Source organism: Pinus tabuliformis, chromosome 6 (assembly GCF_031772625.1).
Source record: "Pinus tabuliformis cultivar Carrire ecotype Pingquan chromosome 6, CPIR1, whole genome shotgun sequence".
NCBI lineage: Eukaryota > Viridiplantae > Streptophyta > Pinopsida > Pinales > Pinaceae > Pinus > Pinus tabuliformis.
In genome coordinates this window covers 87,867,188-87,891,706 of record NC_142292.1, presented here as the reverse complement: position 1 = coordinate 87,891,706, position 24,519 = coordinate 87,867,188, and the positions used below count along the sequence as shown (strand labels likewise).

General features: G+C 38.3%; 1 protein-coding gene across 4 annotated transcripts in view; it reads left to right on the top strand.

The window, feature by feature from the left end:
- Positions 1–23,730, top strand: part of LOC149257392 (uncharacterized protein At1g51745-like) — a 75,147-nt gene extending 51,417 nt beyond the window's left edge. For all 4 annotated transcript variants that reach the window (XM_089414238.1, XM_089414235.1, XM_089414243.1 and 1 more), the window contains one exon: positions 21,416–23,730. In XM_089414238.1, the coding sequence (XP_089270364.1) occupies positions 21,416–22,977 (1,562 nt within the window). In that variant the 3' untranslated portion in view covers positions 22,978–23,730. The remainder of the gene's footprint in view (positions 1–21,415) is intronic.
- The last annotated feature ends 789 nt before the right edge of the window (positions 23,731–24,519 follow it).

Here is a 24,519-nt window from a genome sequence, read left to right as displayed (position 1 = left end):
AGAGAATGGCAGAGGATTGGATAAAGTTTAAACGTCTGTGGTTTTCTTGAGGATATAACATCCAAGAAAGAAAAGGAATCAACACTCTTTGAGGATGTGACAAGTATCCAAGAGAAGAGTGGTTGAAGAGGATCGATATTCTTTGAGGACTCAAGATTTTAGACCCAAGATAAGAATAGTCCTAAAAGGACATACCTTGTAGGCATTCAGATGGGGTATGTACCTCGTAGAGGTTTTTTGGTATTGCACATAAAGCCTCCCAACGTAATGCTCTTGATTAAAGAAGAGGTTGTCCAATTAGGCCTCAGGGACAGTGCTGGTCATGATGATGATGCTTACAGTATGGCTTATCAATCTGACTCTTCTTGTGAGAACTCTTCAGTTTGAGATATGATGTTGTACTGGTTGTACAATTATGAATACCTCCCTAGTTAAGAGGGAGTGTTGAGAAATGTAAGTAGTTTCATTCTTCATAATTGTTGTTGTACTCATTTCAATATTATCCTATGTAACAAACAAGAAAAGAAATAAAAAAGTTATTATTATTATTAAAGCATGGGTTTCATGCTCATTATTGATGGTCTTCTAGGTAAAAGCATGTTCTTCATGCTTCTAGGGTTTGTTAGGTCTTAGGATTTATTGTCTTGAGTCAAAGGAGTCAACATCATGTTTATAAGACCCTTCCAAGCAAAAATATATTTGTAAAAATAATTATTTTTGAGTCTAGAAAGTCCTGGAAGCTCCAAAGTACAAGTCGGCCTTGGGAACATCAAGTCGGCCTAAAGGAGGGAATTCGACCCCTTGAGAAGGCTATATAAAGGAGTAGTTCGACCTCATTTGAGACACTCACGGATAAGTTTGATCTATCAAGAAAGAGTTCGATCTGTAGTTGGGAAGCTAGAAGAAGGCGAGCGAAGGTCTAATAGAAGAAAGAAGGATGAAATATCTTGGTTTTGGGTTCTATCTCTCTCGCACGTGCGAAGATCTAGGGTTTCTGGTGCTACAGAAGGAGGCCAAAATTGTAGCTCGGAGTTGCAGTAAGTCGAAGTGCAGAATCTTGTAGCTAGAAGGGAGGAAACCCTATATTGACCTCGTTAACCTTGGGAGAGCTGTCTTGCTCTAGGAAGGTCTCAAGAGAAGGCTGGATTATGGTTTCTAGAGAAGTTGCAAGGACGAAGTTGCATGGTCGATGTTGCTGGACGAATTGCCGTATTGAAGTTGGTAGGTTGAAGTTGCATGGTCGATGTTGCTGGACGAATTGTCGTATTGAAGCTAGCAGGTTGAAGTTGCAGTTTGAAACTGGTTGGTGCAGAATCAAAGAAGGACTTGTTAGAGGGCCGACTTGGTACTTTGAGGAGGACTTGGTCTAGAGTTTGGGTCTTTGTATCTTGTTTGAACAGATTTAAAGAAGAGAAGAGATTTCGGGTTTTCCCCTTGGAGGGGTTTTTCCCTAGCTGAGAGCCTAACATCTGTGTCCTCTATTGTTGTTCCTATTCTTGATATTGTTTGATGAAAAGATCTAACTAAAGAATTAAAGACGATAATTAAGGTTCACAAACAAATATCAAGGTTAAAGGAAAATAAGATTAATAACTACCCCTTTCCATTTGACAATATTTTTTCCCTTTAGAAAAAAGTTGAGGTTGATTTAACTATTTAGTGGTTAAATTAATCACTTTATCTAGATTAAGGATAATTGCTTGGGAACCCTACTTCACTAGCTTCCTTTTTGCACTTGAAGGGGTTAGTTGGATTTGGTTGAGGCATTCTAGTGGTGCACTACTCTTCTTGGGCACAATTTGCAAGTTGTACAATATTTTATTTGTTTCTTGGACAGGTTGGCACACTTCTCTAGGGTGCACTCTCTTGGTTTGGTCGGACATCTTTATGACATTGGATGAGTATTTTATTGATGAATACTAACCACCTTGACACCTTCTCAAGTGGTCCACTTAAATGGAGAGTATTTTATTATTCATGCGTGGTTGAAGTAATTGCTGGGCACACCTCTACTAGATGTCCTTTCATCTTTATTGCATGGATATTTCATTTATACGTGGCATCTTTTAGCCTTATTGGAGAGCGCGTTCACATCTTTAACTTGGCATATATGTTATTTTATTTGAGGTGGTTACAAAGGGGATATGTTAGAAGGTGTGAGGCATACTTGGAGAGCCACACATGTGAGTTTTGCGTGCATTCTACTTGGACTTCTTTCTATTCTTAGGGATTCTTTTTGGAGGGTGCACATTTTGAAGGCTTCTTCCTTTCTGTTGTTGGAGATTTTCGTGGAGGGCGCACTTATGAACACTTCTACTTTCTATTTTGGGGCTTGACCACATCTTTTCTTGTGGAGTGCTCCAGCCAAGGTCATTTGGTTTGTCGAATTTCAATAAAGAAGTTTGAAAATTGCCGATCTTAAAATGAATTCGAATATGCTTGTTGGAGTTTGCTGAACTTAGTGGCAAACTTCAAGATGAACTCAAATGCCAAAAAAATTGTTTGGGTTCATTTGAATGTACTTATTGTTTGATTAGGATTGGCTCAGGTTGCTTAAGGTTTAACTTAAACAAAAAAAACTAAAACCTAAACCTAAAACCTAATTACTGCTTGCATTCCATAATCTATTCTTCTTTGCTGTGGCTTGCCTCCATCATTTCATTTTAGCAATGAGAATCCTGTCATGACTCATTTGAGTGCTTAAGCTTCAAGTTTTGAGTTCTCAACCTTAGTGCCTCAAACTGCAATTTGCAAGTACACAACACCCTCACAGTGGGCAAGTATCAAGCAACAAGTGCAAGTGGTTTGCCTATTGTACCAATTGGATTTGAATGATCTTTGCTTCATCTTGAATGAGTCCCTATCAACTGAGTTTGTGAAACATATAATAGTGTTGGTGTATGCTTGTCATTCAAATTTCATGTTGCATGCAACAACCTAAAATTTGAAGTGGCAATCTATCTTGACTCACCATGTTGTTCGAGCCCAAATGGCAAGCCTCAATACTCACATAGCCTACAAGATTAGAGTCACACAGAGCACAGGTTTAGAGTCCACTGGATACAAATTCTGAGTCCAGATACTAGGGCTGATTCAAATTAGAGCACAAGCAAAAACAACAAAAACCAGCTGTGAGTAGAGCAGGGAATATCAGTAAGCACTAAACAGAGCACAATTAGCCTTCAGGAACATTTTTTTATTGAATTAACGCTTATTTTTTAGAACTTAGAACCTTCTCTCTTTAGAGTTCAAATTTAAAATATGATTACTGTAAACGAAAAAAAGAAAAAATACAGAACCTTAATCAATCAACACTTTCAAAACCAACTGTCGAGGCATGGAAACATATCAAAAAGGAAGGGAAAGATCTTGTTTGTTAGTTATGTGGGCACACATTCATTGGTTCTTTAACAAGAATAATGGACCGCCTCCTTAGTATTAGTAATGGAAGTGAAGGTGGTGTGGAAGGATGAAAGAAATATTTGATGAGCAGAAAGATGCAATTGAGAAAGACTGACAAATCAAAGGCAGAAAGGGGAAAACAAGAAATGAAGAGGCAACAAATTTAGAGGAAGATTTCCATGTATTCTTCAATCAACATTCATTATTTCACCTCAAAAATCGATGGCTCAAGTTCTACCCTAACATAAACAAGTGCAACCTCAACATTAAATCAATTTTGGAAACCTACAGAGAGACTACAAGTTGATGATGCTATTGCTGAATTTTTTTATGCATGTGCAATTCCATTCAATCTGGCTAGAAGTCCATATTTTAAAAATGCATTCAAAAAACCGTTGGTTTGGCAAGGGGTATGTTCCTCTTGGATTTGAGGCTTGGAGGCCCACTTTGCTAAAGAAAATAATGAACAAAATGATAGACAAGTTGGCTTAGATTAAATATTCTTGGAAGCATACATGTTGCACAATTTTGAGCGATGGTTGGTTAGATTTGTGTCATCAAGCATTGATAATGTGCTTGTTTATTTCTCTCAGGGGATATGTTTTTCTGAAGGCAATTAATACAATGGATCAAGTGAATACAACAAAATTTATTGTAAAATTTGGGATGAAGAAATACAGAAGGTTGGGGAGAAAAAAGCTGTCCAAGTTGTCATAAATAACACCTCAAATTGTGTTGGTGTAGGAAAGATGATTATGGAGAAGTCTACAAGCATTTATTGGACTACTTGTGCAACGCATTGCTTGGATTTATTGTTGCATGGTTTAGCCAAATTTACATCGTTTAATGAGATGATTGAAGAGCAAATTCAATTGCAAACTTTATCATTAATATTCGTCTCACTTTGAGTATATATGGAAAAAATGTATCTAGATAGCTGTTGAGGCCTTGTGAAGGCTTGTCACATTTAATAGTTTTTGAAAAGAGTCGTTGAGGAAAAAACAAGCTTGAGAGTTGTTTTTAACTTTTTTGCACTATTGAGTGAGAGAGGTTTCACCTTTGAAAAGAATTGAAGACAAAATATGTGGAACAAATAATGCTAAGCATACTTTTGGGAAAACATTGACAAAAATTTAAGAATGTTTGGTCCAATTGTTGATGTGCTCCACATGGTGGATGGTGACAAACCTTGTATGGGTTTTGTTTATGAGGGCATGATTGTTGCAAGGAAGCCATTGCAAGTGCTTTTGATAATGTTGAAGCTGATTACTAGGAGATATGGGGAGTAGTTGATCGAAGATGGAAGATGATACATAGCCCTTTACATGTAATGACATGCTATTTGGACCTTAGATTGTTGATTTCACCTTTGAAAAGAATTGAAGACAAAATATGTGGAACAAATAATGCTAAGCATACTTTTGGGAAAACGTTGACAAAAATTTAAGAATGTTTGGTCCAATTGTTGATGTGCTCCACATGGTGGATGGTGACAAACCTTGTATGGGTTTTGTTTATGAGGGCATGGATTGTTGCAAGGAAGCCATTGCAAGTGCTTTTGATAATGTTGAAGTTGATTACTAGGAGATATGGGGAGTAGTTGATCGAAGATGGAAGATGATACATAGCCCTTTACATGTAATGACATGCTATTTGGACCTTAGATTGTTGATTTCACCTTTGAAAAGAATTGAAGACAAAATATGTGGAACAAATAATGCTAAGCATACTTTTGGGAAAACGTTGACAAAAATTTAAGAATGTTTGGTCCAATTGTTGATGTGCTCCACATGGTGGATGGTGACAAACCTTGTATGGGTTTTGTTTACGAGGGCATGGATTGTTGCAAGGAAGCCATTGCAAGTGCTTTTGATAATGTTGAAGTTGATTACTAGGAGATATGGGGAGTAGTTTATCGAAGATGGAAGATGATACATAGTCCTTTACATGTAATGACATGCTATTTGGACCTTAGATTGTTTGGGTTATCAAGACATCAAGATGAAATCATGAGTTGACTTTACGAGGCTATTGACAAGCTAAATTTGGATCCATCAATTGTAGCTTTGGTTAGATTCTAGCTCAGGACATACGGGTTAGAGACAGGGATATTTGGAACCAAAGTAGCGAAGTATACGGTTGAAAGTGCTCTATTAGTAACGTCAGATGTTTATGCATTACTAGCCCTATGATTGCAATTTTTTTCAATTTCTCTCTTGAGCCATGGATCAAGTGCATGGGCTTGTGAAAAGAATTGAAGTGCTTTTGACCATATTGATTTCAAGAAAAAAATAGATTTTTATTTAGAAAATTAGAAGATCTTGCTTATGTTTGTAGTAACTTGCGATTGGATTTAAATAATGTGGCTAAAGACTCATCCAATTCTTCTATTTCATAGTTCAAGCCTATTCTAGACGCATCAATAGATTAAGATGATCTTGACATTGAGAATGATATAGCTATTCTTGAATCTAGTAGTGATTGCACTTCTAGTGGTTTTATTGCTTTTAGTGCTTTTGATGATAGAGAGATTTTGATGTGACAAGTAGGCCACGTGAACATCAAGAATAAAAATTGGATTCCTATTCTAGTTTTCCTTTTGGGATGCTCAATTTTGTAAAAGTTTTTAATATTATGTTTCATGAACATGTTTTTAGATTTTGAACATGACTATGTGTTTTTGAAATAATGTTTAATAAAGTTGGCATGCTATTTTTATTTCTATCATGTGTTTAATGAGTGTATTGGATTTTATTTACATATATTTTTTATTTTTCAAATTTTGTATTATGTTGAACTTAATATTGAATTCTATTACCAAAATGTTCACTATCAAATTTTTGTCGAACTTCAAGGTCACTGAACTAAAACCAGATGACTTAGGCTCCAACTACTTGGTGTTGGTTGTATTGGGATTCTCACATGTGGATTGGTTGCATGCATCTTGTGGGCCTCTTGCTATTTTCAGGAGAGGTTGTTGTGGAGCATTCTCCTAGTAGGATTATTATATTGTTTATTCTCTGATGCATCTTGGAGGGGCACTAAGTGAGCTCTTCCAGGTGGACCTTGAAGCACATCCTCCTATGTTAAGGTTAAGTTGTCATATCTTGCATGCATGCATTATTGGAGGACACATTTTATGTGGACACCTAGTAGCCTGGCTTCGTATTGCACCTATTTTTAGTGGTGCAATCCTTTCATAAGCATTATTTGGTACACACCTCTCTATTTTTAAAGGAGGGAAGTTGGTTTGAAGAGGCTTGTGTCCACATATGTTTGATTTGGTCAACCTTGGATTGAGGAGAGATCTAACTACATCCTTATAATAATTGTTTGACTTGTCATGGAGTTAGTTAGAAGAATAATAATGTTTTATTGTATGAGAGAAGAGACTTACTGTATTAAGAGGAGCTCTCTCTCCATTGTAAAGTGATTCGGCCATTGGAGATTCTGGAGTTAGAGAAATGATGAAGTATGAGAAGCTTAGGAATTGGAGCTTGATGGAACTCCTTTGTACTGCCTTTCCTGAAGATTAATGGAAGATTGAGGTATTGATCCACTTTGTTGTATGGTTTATTTATGCTCTTCAAGTTTGTGGTTCACATCATTCTTTTATAAAGGCTCAGTAAAGCACGTTTCAGCCATAAAACAACATCTTTATAATTTGATTGATAAATGGCAATTTTGATTCTTAGCCCTCCATGACTAGTTTTCAGCAAATACTTTAAGGTTCAATTGCATAAAATTAGGCCCTTTTTTCCTAAGTATATACCTTAAATATGAATTGATCAAATAGTTCCTTGATCTTTTAGTTGGTGGAAGATGGTAAATAAGCCTTTCTACTGTGTGACCTACTTCAAAGTAGTTGTTTGTGACATACTAGTTCTGTCATTTATCCAATGCCTCATGACTCCATCAGACCATGGGTGATAGACATTGGTTTCCTTCCATCTCTTTTTATTCCTTGTTTTTTGTCCTCCATTTTCCTATCTTGTATTTATCCCATTTCCATCCCATTTTATATACAACAGCCATATTAGTAATATTATCTTTAGGGAAGCCTCCCTTAAGGTGGATAAGAGTCAACCAGAAGAGAGAGGAAGAACTACCATGGTGACGGTGGGTGGCCTTTCTGAGTTGCACAAGATGAGCCCTTTCATACTTGGGATTTTACATTATTTCGGGTGCTAATTTTTGTTGTAACAAGCAAAGCATGTAACAGGAATTGGTCCTGGGTGGGGCGGCCAATTTTCCTCTCAATTGGCTGGGATAGACCCATTTCACACACACACACACACATCAATTTCCCTAATCCCATTTTCAGTCATGTTTCCTGTTTCTTGTAAACTAGAACAGAACCAATAGACAATAAAAGGTAAAACACAGAGGTATTGAGAGCATAATGAGACATGTTGTTACTTATGTCAATACACTGTACAACAGCTATAAAATTACAAATAATAAAAAAGTGCTCACGAGTGGCAACTCTATCTCTTGCCATCCTCCATCTGTTACAGTGTGTTTGCATTCCTTTTATGCTTTTTCCCATGCCTCTACATTACTTATAACAAGAATGCTTTAGTTACAAACTTCGCTTATAACTATCTGTCACAAAGCAGAACACCTTTGTTTAGTAGGAAATGTATTGCATTTATTTGAACACCCCGCTTTAACACATTATCTGCAATTTTACAAAGAGATCTACATATTACTCTCTTTGAAGTCTTTTTCTGAGTGGCTATGCTGCATTAACGCAATCTCCATGTCTGATATCACATGACTGTGTTGGATTGTGTTTGTCTTGAATGATCAACTCACCCTCAAGATGTCTTCCCCTAGTTCTGGAGCCAACAATAATCCCTATTGCTGAGAGTAGCAAGGTGCATCTATAGCCCAGGTAGAGTTGTCACATCTACAATATTAATAAACTAAAGTGAAATCTGTAGAAATTGAAAAAAAAAGGCCATAGCGATAAAAATAGATAAAATAGCATTCTAATAATGAGAATATGTAATGAAATAAACCAATATCTATCCATCTTAACCTGAGATCTAAGTATCCCCTGAAATACTGGGAAGAAACACGCAATACCCCACACAATTCTACTCGGAATGCTGGTGTAATCATCTTCCAAGTTTATTAAAAGTATGTCCAGCACTGAACATTCTGTCTGCTTTCACAAACACACATACAAGAGAAGAACAAAACTCGGTCAATTCCCCAGGAACACTCTGCTTTAACCACTATAACGTTGTGTGCTTGCATGCTTGATAAAATACGAGAGACATATTCCAGACAATTTATCATATAAAAGCAATAGACAATAATAAGGAATGCACACACATTGGGAGGATAATGATACTGATTATTTAATATTATTATATCAATACACTGCAATGTTGCAAACATTGTGTTGGCGAATACATTGCTGAGGATCTGTAAAGAAACTTATCTGCAACGTCGGAAGTTTAAAAAATACAAAGATATTAATTTGTTTTAATATTTTTAAACATCTAAAGCAACTAGAACATTAAATAAACAGATTATCACATATATATGAAAAAAATGATATATAAGAATCAAGATGCATAAGATCACTGCGAGGTGATGCATCACACATTGGTATCGATTCTTGCCCTGAGCTCTGACACCTGAGTCAGAAAATTACATAAATAATACACTAGATTGGACTCTTTCCTCAAGCGAATGTATAACCTATGTACATTAATTTCTGTTAGGTAACAGCATTTTTGGATTATCTTCGTAACTATTCATTGATCGCACGACGCAGTCTGCATGCTATAACCAAAACATACTGTGATTTATCATTTTATCCTCCATTCGACTGTTATTGATTCAAGATGATATTCCAAGGGTTTTAGACTTCCAGGGGCTGCTGCAGGGATACATTTCCACTGCTTCCCAAGGGCGTTAATGAATCAATCCCCACTCTACTATACATACGCTGATGGTGAGGGTAACACTCGATTTCCCTTGTTCAGCTTGTTGGAAGATGGTGAATTTCTCCTTTTAGCTCAATCCCCTGCTTCTGCTTTTCATGCTTCAGAAAACTAAAAAATTGTATTTGAAAGGTTACTTAATTGGACCCAGCGATTTTTTCTATTGAATTGCAATTTTTTGAATTATTGCTATACGTTAAAACTTCAAAGTTTGAAAAATTTGCAATTCTTTAAAGTTTAAGGTGATATTAGATTAATTTGCAAGCTGAGATAATTGTGATATATAGCAATGTCAGTGATATATTGCTGATATTTGCATACACTATACCATAGCTACAAGTAATAAAACTTGCCCATGAGGGCCATCTCATGATGTCGTTCATCTCTTACAAATTCTTACCAAAAGCAAATTATGAGTGTTGCTTTGCTTGTTTCTCTTCATGGTTGCTACCGTTTTAACTTGTATTAGCTTGTAGAAGTGTTGTTTCAGTTTGTCATTTGCCTTTTAGAAGTGTCACATTGATTTTCTTGTTTTTGCACACTGATGATCGCTGTTTCGACGACTCTCCTCACACATCTGTTTTTCCTTTCGTTTATTAAGTTTCTACACTTGATTCACATTGATTCATCTATACTTAGTCAGATTTACACTCAAACTCACATCATCACTTAGATCTGCTCGTTTCCCACGCTTCCACCCGACAGATCCACACTTTCCTTGGCGAATTTTCACATTTCCCAGTTGGGCATTGTGCAATCCAAAAGCTTGAGCTGAGGCTTTGCCTCTGAGACTGTGCAGTGCAGGCTGGCCCAACTGCGCATTGTGCAGTTTGAGGGCTCGGTCTGTCTCTTGGCCCTGAGATTGCGTAATGTGTAGTCTCTCCCAATCACTGCCCAGGGTGGACTGCGGATTGCATAGTCTCAAGCCTCGGGCTGCACCTTGGCTGCTGGGACTACGCAATGCGCAGTTCCCACAGCCAGTCTCCCTCACTTGCCCAGGAAAATTGTGCAATTTTTCTCACTAGTGCAGCAGTTTGCTGCTTGATCTTGTTGTGAAGATAGATGTGCAAAAGGCTATTGTTTGCATGCCATGAGTGTCTTTTCTGTCCCATAGGTACCACAGTTGTTGAGCACTTCTCTCCAGCGGTCACTGTTACCATGGCACCTTAGAGAACTGCTTCAAAAGATACCACTAAAAGCAGTACTGGGGAAGCAGTTTAACAAATGCCAGTATACTCAGACACTCAATTGTATGTAGAAAAGGACTCGGATCTTACATGGCAAAAAGTAAATGAAGCTTTTTCAGCGAAAGACTTCGCAACAGATCTAGAGCACTGACAGGTATACATTAATGTCTAGAGATCAGGGCTACACATGGTTGCAAGTAGATATCGAGCCTTCCCATGTGATGATGTCATCAGCTGGATTGTCTCACATATTGATGTGAATACCATGACTTTGAGTAGTTCTAGTGGATGAAGGCTTGCTACTTTTCTGGCAGTGGATTATCGATGTATTTACCATTTCGCTGAGCCAGAAACACGCATGGATTCACTCTTCTATGCCACCAACAACTATGTGGTCATGAGGGATGTTGTTAAGAGTTGGGTGAAGGAGCCATCAAAGTTTCGACAGACACCCACCAACACATATAAGACAAGGTCTCTCAGGAGGGCCTATCAGATGTTGATCATCTTAGCTTGTAGAATCCATGGTCAGCAGAACACAGAGACCTTTCCGGAAGGGTGGGCAGTCCTTCTGAATAGGAACAATGGGAAGCCACTCAACTAGTCAGATTTGTTGGCTCAACAGTTAAGGATCCATGTAGGTAATGCCCTGAATCCTCCCAAGGGCAGGAAAGTGAGATTCTATATGTCTGCATATTTACTGGATGCAATCTGTGCACATAACGCATTCCTTAGTATGAACTGGGCTTGGTCACCTCGAGATCCTGTTGTGCACATCCACTGCAAGCTGATCTCGGATTAGAGCCATCGAGGGGTTATGCAGAAGCTAATTGACCACTTCCTCATCTTGCGTATTTGAGGAAGAACCACCCTGCATGTGGCCTATGGCAATGGAGGCAGTATTAGAGATTACAGATTGGTTTACCTCACCGGATGGCATCTTCCTTAGAGTTTTTGGCAGAGATAAGTCATCGTTGCATATTTTGCCAAGGTATCCCACCGACAAGCTCGTCATGCAAGGAGTGTCATATCCTCTTGCCACAGGGTTATCATCTGCTTTGCACAGGAAGAAGAAAGCACCTTGGCTAACTCTTCCTATGCAAATAGGATTGTACGAGATAAAGAACCTGAAAATCGCAGATATTGAAGGAAAGGCGATAGAGAAGTTTACATTCGGTACTCGAGACTTTAATCCGTACGATTCCTGTAGTATTTGCAGGAACCACTATGTGAGGATTCACTTTCAGTGGCTTAGCGGGAAATTTCATTAGTAGGAGGAGGATCCATGGAAGAACTGCTATAATGCCTCCAAGGCCCGTGATCTGGTTAGTTTTGCAGGAACTTGACAAGTCACTCCATAGAAGGCAGCAACTCCAGAAGCAGTGCCAGCAAAAGGGAGCAACCCCATTAGGATAAAGGAAAGAAAAATGTTGCTCACAGTCTAGGGGGAGAAAGAAGCCGCAAGATGAAAGCAGATCCAACTATTATGAAAGTGGCTTTAGCAATCGAGGCAACGAGGAAACATAGGACACAAAGAGCATAACGAAGGAGGAGAGAAGAGCAGCGAAGGAGATTGGAGGAAGAGAAGCAGAAGCAGGAAGAAGAAGAAAGGCAACGTGCAACCGCAGGAGAAACAACGCAAAAACAGGTTGAAGAGCAAGAACAAAACCAACAACCGGCAAAGGAGGGTGAACAGATGCAGGATCAGGAGCTTGCTCAACAGATTGAAATTTGATAGAGATCAATGATGCAGAGGTGGAACTGGAGTTGCAGAATCAAGATGTCGACCTAATGCCTAGCACACAACAGGTCACTATTCAGTCTCCACCACCTCCAGCAGCAGAGTCAGCTCCAGGTGAGGAGGGGGAAGTTGTTCCTCTTGACGACGATCCGGTTATGGATACATACAATCTGTCGTACAATGAACTCCAGAAGAGGATTGTACAAATGCATAAGGAGCATTTTCCAGATGATCTCGCATCTCCTACTTTTATGAGAGAGTGTAATTGTGGCCAACAACAGGAGAGATCTTGAAGCCATTGACTCAGCCAACTTGGCCTTCGCAGGTGCATCCAAGTCAAACACTCGGTGTCTGGTGGCCGAGAATAAGCAATTGGCAAAGAATTTGCACGTTGTCAGGCAAGAGGTTGAACAACTCCACACAGCAACTTAGAACGCAGCTTCCACATAGGTCCATTTGGAGGAAATGAAAGCAACGATACTTAATGAAGTATTGGCACTTGGAGAGACCATGTGGGATCTCTATGAGGAGCTTGTTATCGTGCATAAGGTAGTTGTCCGTGTGCTTGGCTTGCAGTAGCAGTGTAAGGACTTTTTCAAAACTCTTAGAAATGTGCAAGCTGCAATCATTGTTGTGCATGAATGGACAATGCGATATAAAGGGGCATCGCTTGACTTGGGTAAGAAAATGAAGCCACAGGCAGAGCTGGAGAAAGCAAGAGTGCGGATGTTGATCCAGAACAACAAGCAGCTCGCCTCATTCATTGGCAACATTCAGGCCTCATATGCACGAATATACAACAGTCTGGATTTCTTGGTGAAGACCCATAAGATCCCATCAATTGGCTCACTCATTGAAGCCAAACCCAGGAACCAGGTTAGGAAGGAGATAGAGGAATACTTGGAGCAGCTGAGACAAATTGCCACCAAGGAGGACTTGGAGGTGAATAGACAGAACATGCATAACTACATTGGTGGCCTTGTCCAAGTGCGGACAATGTTGATCATGCTTCAGAAGGAAGTAGAAACTGGTTCCAAATCATTGTACCCAGATGCCATGGAGGCTAGAGTCTGCTTCCAGCCAGACACCATCACACAGTTTGGGGATGTCATCGCACAGTACCAAGCTTGGCACTGCTACATGACCGACAAACATCAAGTGGAAGTTGTTGAGCTAGAGTTTCCCCAAACTCAAGCATCATAGTGTTTTGTCTTGTTAGGCTGTCAAGTTGTCTCTACCCTATTTTGTCTCATATGGGTACAAGTGTAAATTGTAATATTATTTGTAATTAATTTGTAAGTGGAATTCCAAGTGTCAATATTGGAATGTGAAGAGTCATGATGTAATTGTAATGAGTTATTTTGTGAAGAGTCATGAGGTTCGTCAAAGAGTCACCCCCTCTTGTTGTAAATAGGACCTCATAACTCATGTAAAGGGCTTTTGGGAGCCAAGCTTTTGGCTAGGCTTAGGCTTAGAAAGAGCTTGGGAGTTTTGTGAGAGCCTTGGCTTCTTTGTAGCATAGAGGGAGTATACTTCTTTGGAGGAGCAGGTGTTATTGACTTCACGTTCCACTATTGGGGCTAGTGGTTCGTCAATGGTGTATGTATGATTGGAACTTTCACTTTAATAAAATCTCAGAGTCAGCACGCTTTCATGCATATGTTGTGAATATAGTAGGACTATTCTTGTTGTATTTGCAATGTATGTTATTTAACTTACGCTTATGCTTATGAACTATTTCATTTGCATTTGTATGAATCTTGTTGAATGTGTGTTGTATTAATTTGTCACTATTAACTTGTGGACTATTCTGCATATTATCTTGTGATGTCATTATGCTCGTGTGTTCCTTTCAAGCTGCGTACTATTATAGGCTTCTAAGGGGCTCACTTCCTTTTCCCTTTGTGTGTTGGAACCTTAATGCATCACACTTGACCTTCCGCAGGGTCATACACTTGTTCTCACCAAAGACACTATGCACCACTCTATGCGTATTCGCAACCAAGGCATATCATTAACACCCCACTGTTGGGACTCGTACTCCAAATGGGGTGAGGTTTAGTTGGGACTTCATATTGGGGAGATCACCTGAATGTTGGCAGGACCAGCACCATCAACACCAAGCTTTGTAATAATTGCAATGAAAAACTCAATGATACAGGATATCGTTCCAAACTATAATCGATGATGTAGGTACAAAAGTATATAGGCTTTGCATATCCAAACTTAAATAACCTTGAGTAATTCAAACTTGCACAATTGATCTCCACATTCATTTGTCTGGTCTACACATTCTGTGCACATGCATTAGACAATGTACACAGTGGTTGCCAGTGCTTCAGCTCATAGGAACGTTCCACCAGTACACAAGCTCGAGCAAAAAAATTCTAGAGGTATGCGCAATAGTATCCATGTCTTCAAGAACTCAAAAATTCAGAATTCTAATGATCTTCTTTACTTTTGGAAGGATCAATGTACACCATTGTCGCCCATTCACACAAAATTCTTCAGATCATCGTTGGAATCCCGCATAGGTCACCTTCAAAGCCAATGCAAGTCAACAAAGAGCTATACCACTTTCAAAGTTCAAGGATAGGTGAAGGTGAATGGAGCATTGAAAAATAGATATGGAAATATATCATCAAAAATGTATGAATTGTCATGATTGTGCCCATAATCTTGTATGGAGCAAAAACCTTTAACTGCTTCAGAACCACACTAAACCATCTACAAAAAAAATCAAGGTGAACCCCTTGTGCCAACGACAAATCCATGGGAAATTGACAACCCAAAACCCTTGTGATTAACCCCAAATGAGACCCTTAAAAAGAAATCAAGTCTTCAAACAGACCTCCCATCAATATTCCATAGAACCGAAAGCACATCAAAGATCACTTGATTTGTTTTCCTATCGATTCATACACTTAAGATGGAGATGAGGAGCCTTTATATAAAATTTTGGAGGTGAATTTTGAGAATGAATATTGGAGGGAAACAAATTCATTTGAATTTTGAATCGAATGTGTTTGGAGCCAACATCCAACCTACTTTGGGACCATTCGAATGTTAAGTTTTTCTCCCAAGTTCCAAGATAATCTCAATTTATCCTCAACAATAATAACATATCCTCCACATGAAATGTTCCATAACTAGCCAATACTAGATTTCCACATCATAACACTAATGGGGTTTTCTTACAGCAACTTTATAACTTGAATGCCACATAATCCATGCTATGGGGTTTTGACCACATCAAGGGACTTGGACTTTGACCAAGCATATCTCTAAAACCATGAAGGCCCACGATATGCTCCATATATCAACAAAATTGGCATGATGAGGAGAATCCAATGGCGAGGGTCTCCAAGGTAAACTCACTGATTTGTTGCTTCAAAAAATCCAACATACTGATGACATCATCTCATATATGACAACCAACATACTGATGACATCATTAACGACATACTGCACTTGCTATGATATCCTGCGCTCGCTTTGACATCAATGACAACATATCGAACAATATCCCCCTTTGTCATTGATGTCAACACACCGATCATAACCTGGAGTGCTTCATAAGCTCCCTTTGACTTCATGCTTCTTGTCTTTGTTTCTTTCCAAGGTTCTATCCCCCTGTTGTAGCTCAAGTTTTGGTTTTTCCAAAATATCAAATGTATATGTGTGTGTGTGTGTGTTAAGAAACATAAAAAATTGTAGAATGGTTAAAGCATAATTGTATTATTTTTATTATAAAGCTCTAACCTTTTAGGATCGACAAATAATCAAAGAGTATGTGGATAGTGAAGGGTTAACTACCATGTATTTCTGAGGGCGGATCGCGTTGCATTGTTTGGCAGTCACATCACATCAAATTGCGATGAACCAAACTACACGCATTTTAAAAGTGGGAAGGGATGACACAAAGCTGAATTGCAATCTCATTAATCAACCAATCAATGGTCCGGATTTGTTGCGCCACCCCCACCCCATTTTTCACAAACCTCTAGTGAGGGGGGCACAAGTGGTAATTTGTTTCTTCAAACCACTTCTGGCTTGTAGCACATGACTTTTTCACCTGCCAGGATCAAATTGCTCTGATACCAAATGGAAGGAACAAAGTTCGTTCTTCAAGTTAAATATTTCAAAAGACTTGGAATATGTAGATCTCCATTGAGGATACAAGACTATATATTAAAATGTATGAATGGGAGTGATGATACAATTAGGAGTGAGGGGCCTGTATATATAGCCAGGAAGTAACCCTTCACGAACAATCATGTTTGTAAAGACATACCTCTTTGTTTAACTAATTATTATTTAACTACATATTATTATGATTATTATTTATTATCTATATTTATTACTTTTACATAAATTATATTCATAACGTATACCTTCCATCTCATGAGATGTGTTCTCAACTAAACACCCAAGGTTTAATACTTGGATAGACAAGGTCAATATGGTGGTGAATTTATTAATGATACATTATCAAAGGGTGGAGAGTTCCTGAGTTGACACATGGCAAGGGAAACTTTTCCCATTGACTCCCCATTCCTCTCTGTTTTTTGGACTCATAGCCCCTTTTTGCTCCCAATTTTTTTTTTTTTTGACTTTTCACATATTTATTTTATACATAAGATATTGTGTACCATGGTGACATCACCTTGTGGTACCCATGAAACATGAAGCAGAGTTCAAAGCAAAGGCTAACCTGATACTAATAGTCATTTACTAGTTGGGCCTTGGCTTGGGGCCTAAGTCACATTGTTTTTATTCGAGTTCGGGTTTGACATTGATTAGGCTTCATTAGAGTTTGGGTTTGACAATGAATAGGTTTCATTGAGGTCGGATTTTTTGATGAGGTTTGCCATTAGGTTCATATATATACACGTTCCATATATATATATATATAGTAACTTTAAAATGAAATATAATATAAAACAATAAGAGATCAACATCAATAAACATAAAATTGCTGTCAAGGATAATACAAACTGGAGTTGTGACATGAGGTCATGAGTTTTGAGATATGGGCTTGGTCAATGGCTATGAGGTTTGCCGAACCTCAAAAACTTTTTTAGGTTCACCAAATTTCAAACCTCAAGGTTGAAGTTCAACAACCTTGTTACATAGCTTGGGGCTTCGTACTAGGAATATGTAGGTGATGAACATTGATTTACAATATGGTACATTAAACGCAAGGCCCACATGGCCTATCACACAATCGCAATGGCCACACATGAAATTCAAGGTGGTGGAATGGTGTATCGCAACAATAACCTGAAATTGCGTATATAGACAATAAGTTAGAAACTTGAAAATGTTCTACAGCCCCCATGAAACTTAGATTTATTTTATTTTATTTTATGTTGATGTTGGGAAGGTTGAAACAGAAAATGTAAATAGTTTGCCTGTGTTTGGAAAGCAGCAGTAAACAGAAGGGTTTTTACATGTAGTCATGATCAACTTGGTCCTTCTATTTTTCCTTGCTATGCTAACTCACATTTATATGCCATTTCTGGATGCACTTCATGTTTGACTTAATATTATGATAGAAAAATGCAACAGTTCAAGTGGTTATTGGATTATGGCCAAGCTGTCTAGATGTCTTAGCTGTCATATTGTTTGATTATATTGGGATACGTTCGTTGGTTGCCTAACCTTCTCTCAATTATTGTATACAACGTTGTCATAGCCTCTTAGTTTTTAGTTTAACAAGGAAAGGATCTAACTAGCATGTAACATACTGGTGGGTTGGGTGCAGATGATATGGACAAACGGCCGAAGCCTGATATTATTTCTTCAATTTCTGGCTGAATTCCTCTTTCTGTATCAGTCATCAAATATTAGACCGACTGTCTCATGAGGTTTTCCTCTTATCACCCCAACCCTTGTTATCGGGCAAATCATCTCACAGGCCTTATTTGCTTCTGTCGGAACTATAATTCCATAGGAATTATAAAGACAGTCTATCGTTGCTTTAAAACAATTGATAATGCATTTAAAATGCAATGAACACAGTCGCGACTTTTTCGTTCCAAAGGAACAGAGCAACACTATCGGATACACAGGCGGAGGCTTTCGTTCCAAAGGAACGAAAATACACTATTGGCGCCTTATTATCACTATACTGTTAATTCTAAAGAATTACCTATCAGCGCTTTATATTTCAAACTATGCGTTTGAACGCAATTAACACTATCGACACTTTATATTGGCCCTTCCAAGCTCCTACTTCCGACGCGATAACACAATGTTATTGGAGGTCGCAATCGGCGACTCCAGTGCTCCCAAGGCAAGGCTCCTCCGCTCCAAACTTGCGATGCGATAATAATCGCGAACCCGATATATTATTAAAGCATCCCTATAATGTTTCGGCTCCGGTAGTGTCGCGCTATCGGAGTTCGGTGTTCCAATGGTTCAGCGCTGTTCCGCTCCCACTCAGCGATGCGATAAAGCTTTAAGACCCGACGAGGTTATAGTCCCTGTTCAATAAAATTTCAAGTCTGGAACTCTGTTCCGGCTAAGTAATTTCACGACTCCTCTGTGTATTATAGAGTTTTACCCGCGGACTCTATATAGCAAATAAAGAAGCCAAAATCGTCAATATGAAGGAAACACAGGTTAAGGGCTTCAACTGTCACGTTAAATCAAAGCCAAATCATTGATATAAAACTCAGAAGAAAAGAACTGAACCAATACACGCATACAATTATCAGTTTAACAGAGGACCATCCATTCAAATGCACAGAAAGAGTTTTTGTCAATGATAATGCTTCTGGGCACCACTAACTCTGAGCATCCCATTATTTCATTTATAAATAATAGATAAGCCCTCTCGGTCCTTATCCAAATAAAAGCATGCTTTTTACATAGAGTGATTTAAAGCAATCACGCATAAAAACTTATTATCGCTTATCCATAAGCGATTATTACAGAATGTTTTTATTCTTAATTCTATCCCTATCTTAAACTAGAAAAGCATGGAAACTGCTGGCTAAAGGACCCCACTCCTTTGCCTGTAGATTTTTTTGGATTTTTGGAATAAGTTTGAAGATTTTCCCTCCAAGTCAAATGCTCCTGCATCACATATGTTGTAGGATGCATCACATCCAATCTTTTGTAGATGACCTTTCACATGGGAAGGAACCCATATATGTCATCCTCAAACGCCTCCTTGGTTGGCCTTTTTTGATATGTTCACATAGAAATGATATGGAGTTGGTGTTGACAATCTTCCTTTTTGTTGTATTGTCACAATCAGCTTTCACATTTTCAAGTATCCTCCCAGTCCCAAAATAAGTTCTGGATTCATAGTGCTTTTTCAGTATAGTTTCTGTTAAAAGTTAAAACTTAACAATTTGAGGAATTACTCTAGAAACGTATTGTTTCTCCTCTTTTTCCAACTTGTAAGGGTGCTTACAGGTTTGTTGAAGTTTGAGATCATGCATTACTAGTACTGGAATGTTCGACACTGCATTAACTGTGAATGATTGATTAGAGATCTTCAGGGCCTTGGGAAAATCTCGATGTAGCCTGATGTATAGGAATCCATGCAACTTGAGATTTGATGACTTTCCAATGGCCAAGTTGCACCTCCCCTTGGTGACTGTGATGGTTGAACATCGACCATCCTAATTTTTAATTCCACATGCCTTAAAGGAGAGAAGAAAATATTAATAATAAGAACATAAAATCTGCATCCATGCATTTGAAGCATAAGTAAAAATATCTGTATCCATCTAATAGAATTTAGAATAATATGTAAAGTGTATGATATCTTGTAAGTCCTAATTTTGCAGAAGTTTTAAAAATTGTTTGCAATTGTCCACACCTGCTGTACCCTAGCTTCCTTGCTATAGCTTATACAGATATTTATTAACATTTGTTTTTTCTGATAGTGCCCTCGCAGCCTGCTATCATCTTTTGTGCATCTGCTCTTTCTTTCCCTCCTCCAGTCTTACGTGCTTTTCACCTTGGATTCCAGGTTCCAACATGAAAGAACAGGATAATGGTTTGAACGAATGGTAGATAGTGAGGGGATTGTAGATGCCCATGCAATTAACCTTGAAGAATACAAGGCAAATCATGCAACTTCAAACAACTCATGAGTGCTAGTTGTGCATCGTACTATACTGGTTCCATGATAATGTTAGTTTCCATGTCATGCAGTAGATAAATTAACATACAAAGACCGGATTACTCAATGAATGTGAATGAAACAAGAAAATATTGGAATATGAAACAACTTTTCTATAAGTTGATTGATCAAATTATACATGAAATAGAATACTCATAATCAGCCTGTGGTCGATCCTACCTAGAAATCATCTGGAGTTGATCCAAGATAACTTGTGAGAATCTTCGTACTTGGCAAAACATTTTGAAAAATCACCTTTACTGTCTACGCATTTTTTTGTAACCATGGTTTAGAATGGAAGCTACAATTTAAATCTAGCATATATGAGAATAGTGCCATCATTTCTCTGAATTTGATGTACTCATTTTTTTTGTGACTAGAGGAATCAGCAAATAGGTGGGTCTCATACTTGCGTGACACAGGGTTGATTCCCACCACTACCACTAAAACATCTAGTTGAGGGTTGGCAGGTGGGACACTCATGGGGTTTCAAACTGGTGACCATTATGCAAAGAGTGCCTTAACAGTGCATCCATTCACTGACTGTTCTACGCCCTGTGGGTAACTTTGATGTAATCATTACTTAAGCATTTTCCAAGGGATTGTATTCTTCCATGTTATATATTTCAAATATTTGCAATGTATTTGAAAATGACCTTTTTGACTGCAACCAAAGTTTGAATAAAATTAATTTTGAAGGCATTGTTTGCTGTAAGGTGTACAACAGAAATGTTCTGCTTCTTATTAATATTATGAGAATGACAGATCATTGCTCGGAATTTGATGTAATTAATACTTACCATTTTCCAAGGGATTATATTCTTCCATATTAAATGTTTCTAATATTTGCAATGTATGTGAAAGTCATGACATCTTTTTTACTACAATCAAAGTTTGAATACAATGAATTTTGAAGGCATTGTTTTCCTTATAACAGAAATGTGCTGCTGCTTACTGATATATTGATTTATTGTACTTCCAGATTTTACTCCAGTACTTTCAAGCTCAACATCAAAAAGGTTCCGAACTGGTATGGTTGGCAGGCATCCTGGTCGAGCAGTTGAAGGCCAACTGAGTTTGGTGAGCAAGGAGGGACTTGATGAGACTGGCTTTTCCAGTTTATTACGTCAATCTGATTCTGTTGAGCAAAGCATGGGTGTCACTGATCAACGTGTTTCTAAATGGCAGTCAAAAGGCAAGCGAAATGCAAGATCTCTAAATAAGAAGCACAGTGAAAGCTCAAACGCCAGGAGTATGGTTGAGACAGGCGATACCTGCACTGCATCTATGTATTTAATGCCACTGGAAGATAAGGCTCATTCAAGGAAGGAGCTTAGAACTAAGAAAATTATTGGAAGCAGCTATGATGAACCTGTGTCATCTGAAAAATATGAGCAAGAATTAAACCGTTGTTTCTTTCGAGATGGCTTTCTCCAAGATGGTTGTAGACAGAGTAACATGCTGATTTCTAATGATGGAAAACATCCCAGAACAGGAAATTCAGCACCAACAACCGAGGCTGAGGTACAAGATATGCACTGTTTAGCAGAAATTGATCACTATAGTTTGGAAAGGACTGGTGGGTCCTTTTCAAATGATAACTCTCAAGCCATGTCTCCATTAGAGGATAAAAGTACCAAACTGGAGCCTTCATTCACACATGAGAAATTATTGAGAAATAATTGGTTGTGCCAGATAGATGCTTCAGGGCTGTGGCAGCAGACCATGTTTACAGATGGTCTGGATTCTGGGACATCTTCAGGGGTGATGATTGATGAGCCACTGTCTACTGGAGTAACTCAATTTAGAGTTTCTGATGGAAAACGAATCCCTAATAAGCTTGGGATGCTGGCAGCAGAGGATTTAAATGAGTCTGTGTTATTTGATGTACCAGTTGATGTACAAACTACTTACCAGGGAGAGCATGTGCCTTTACTTTCTCTCATGAGCAGATTAAATGGGAAAGCGATTGTGGGACATCCTGTCACAATTGAGACTGTAGAATATGGTTATTGTGATGCTTATCTTTCACATGATTTAATGAATGATTCATTTGTCAATTATCAAACTTGCAATGCAGATGAGGTAGGGAAAAATGTAGTTCAGCCACCATGGCGAACTGCAAGGAGAACTGACATGCAGCGTGTGCCGCGATGTTGTCCCTCGAGCAAGGGCAATGGGAATTGTAATTCATCTGAACATTTAGGAAGTCAAAATAGACAGTCAGTTATAAAGGCAGGTTATTCAGACCCTCATGATAAAATCCGATACACTAGGAAACATCCCCTTCACAGGCGACTCCCTTCAGTTGACAAGAAATCATCCAAGAAGTTAATGAAACGGGGTGGTCTGTCATCAAAAAAGACGAGGACATTGTCTTCTATAGCTGTTGAACATGAATCTAAGTATGTTAATGGTGGATTAAAACTGGCAGAAGCACCCTTGGTTACTTGCATACCACTGAAGCTTGTCTTTAGCAGGATAAAGGAAGCAGTAGGCAATTCACCAAAATCTGGAAACTGTGGATTAACATCAAGTGGCTGAGGAGAATAGAACTCGGTGTAGAGGAGATTACTTATCAGCTACCTGTGCACCAATCTTGGATCCAAGCAAATAAATATGGACAAAGTGTACATTTATCTCAGCTGTACCTGTAGTATGCACCTGTTTTATGAATTATACTGGATGCTTATTAAGAGGCAGTGGATCGCCTCTGTATTAGTATGCTTCTAAGGCAATGCAAGGTGGTAGTTCAGGTTGAAGCATCAAATGTTACAATCCAGTCTTTTTGAGGGGAAATTTTGACTCTTTGATTACATCCTGAACAAATGTGGAAGAAGATGCAATGTGGAATGAACAGATTCTTTTTGCATGTTTCAAGGTGAACATAACATCCAGATGTTAAAAGACAAGAAGGATTTTCATGGTCAACTTTGTCTACAGTTTTTCTGCTTCGGCACCTGTGTTTCCTATTGATATATATATGGTTTTGAGGCAAATTTCTACTCTTATATTCCTCTATTATCTTCGAAATGAAACTTATTGGAGCCATACGTTTCTCTATTCACCTCAAGCCATGTTCCAACTCTCTAGTTGTCATGGCTTGTAATTATGGATAATTGTAGTGTCCAACAGTCATCATGGGCTGTAGTTTACAACTGTCATATGTTATGGTTGATGGCTAGTTGGGTATGAACTACTACACTGCATGCAAAATATGCAGTATAAGTCAGTTACATGTAATTTGATATGTAAAGATAAATTTGCAGTATTATGCTGATGAATTTTTTCTTTCTACACGTGTATATTCTCTTCAATATTTTGCAATGTATGGCAAAGGCTTTATTCACATTGCTTTGTCTGTGGATGTTCTCTATTAAAATATTCTGCAATACTTTTTGCAAGGGCTTTATTCACAATGCTTTGCTTTTGCCATGCTGGTTACCAATTATTCTTATTGAATATACTATGCAATAGGAAGGTATTTGTTTCAACTTCATCTGCTTCTTCGGCTTCCATTCTACTTTTAAACAAGGTCTGTATTGTTATAGGTTACAGTGACATTCCCATGGGGATAGCACATTAAGTTAGCTCTATATTGATTGCACATGGTGGTAATTAGGAATTAGTTTGTCTCTGCCATGGAATGCAAAATTTTAGCTACATGGCTTTGCCAACTTGGTCCTATTTATCACGCATTCCAAGCACGTGCCTTGTTTTTTCACCAGTTTCTTCACTTCTGAAGAGCATCCTGGCCATCTGGATGCTTCTGCTTTGCTTCCACTCTGTTAGTTTGGGATAATTCTTTAGTTTAATCCTTTTTGTATTATTGGTGCTATTCTCTTGCAAAAGGAACTTTAATATGCTTGAGAAGACTTCCGTGGGAACATGCTAGTTGCCAATATTGTTACCTTAATAACAGGATTCAGATAGTTTTCAGGTTACCTTGTCTATGACACTGTTCCCTAAGAGGATATATGCAAATGACATACACAAAAACTTGTAAGCTTATACATGAGCTTTTGGTCTAACAACAAAGTGGTCAAATCACTGGATGCATATATGAAAGAAAATCCTTATCTACTG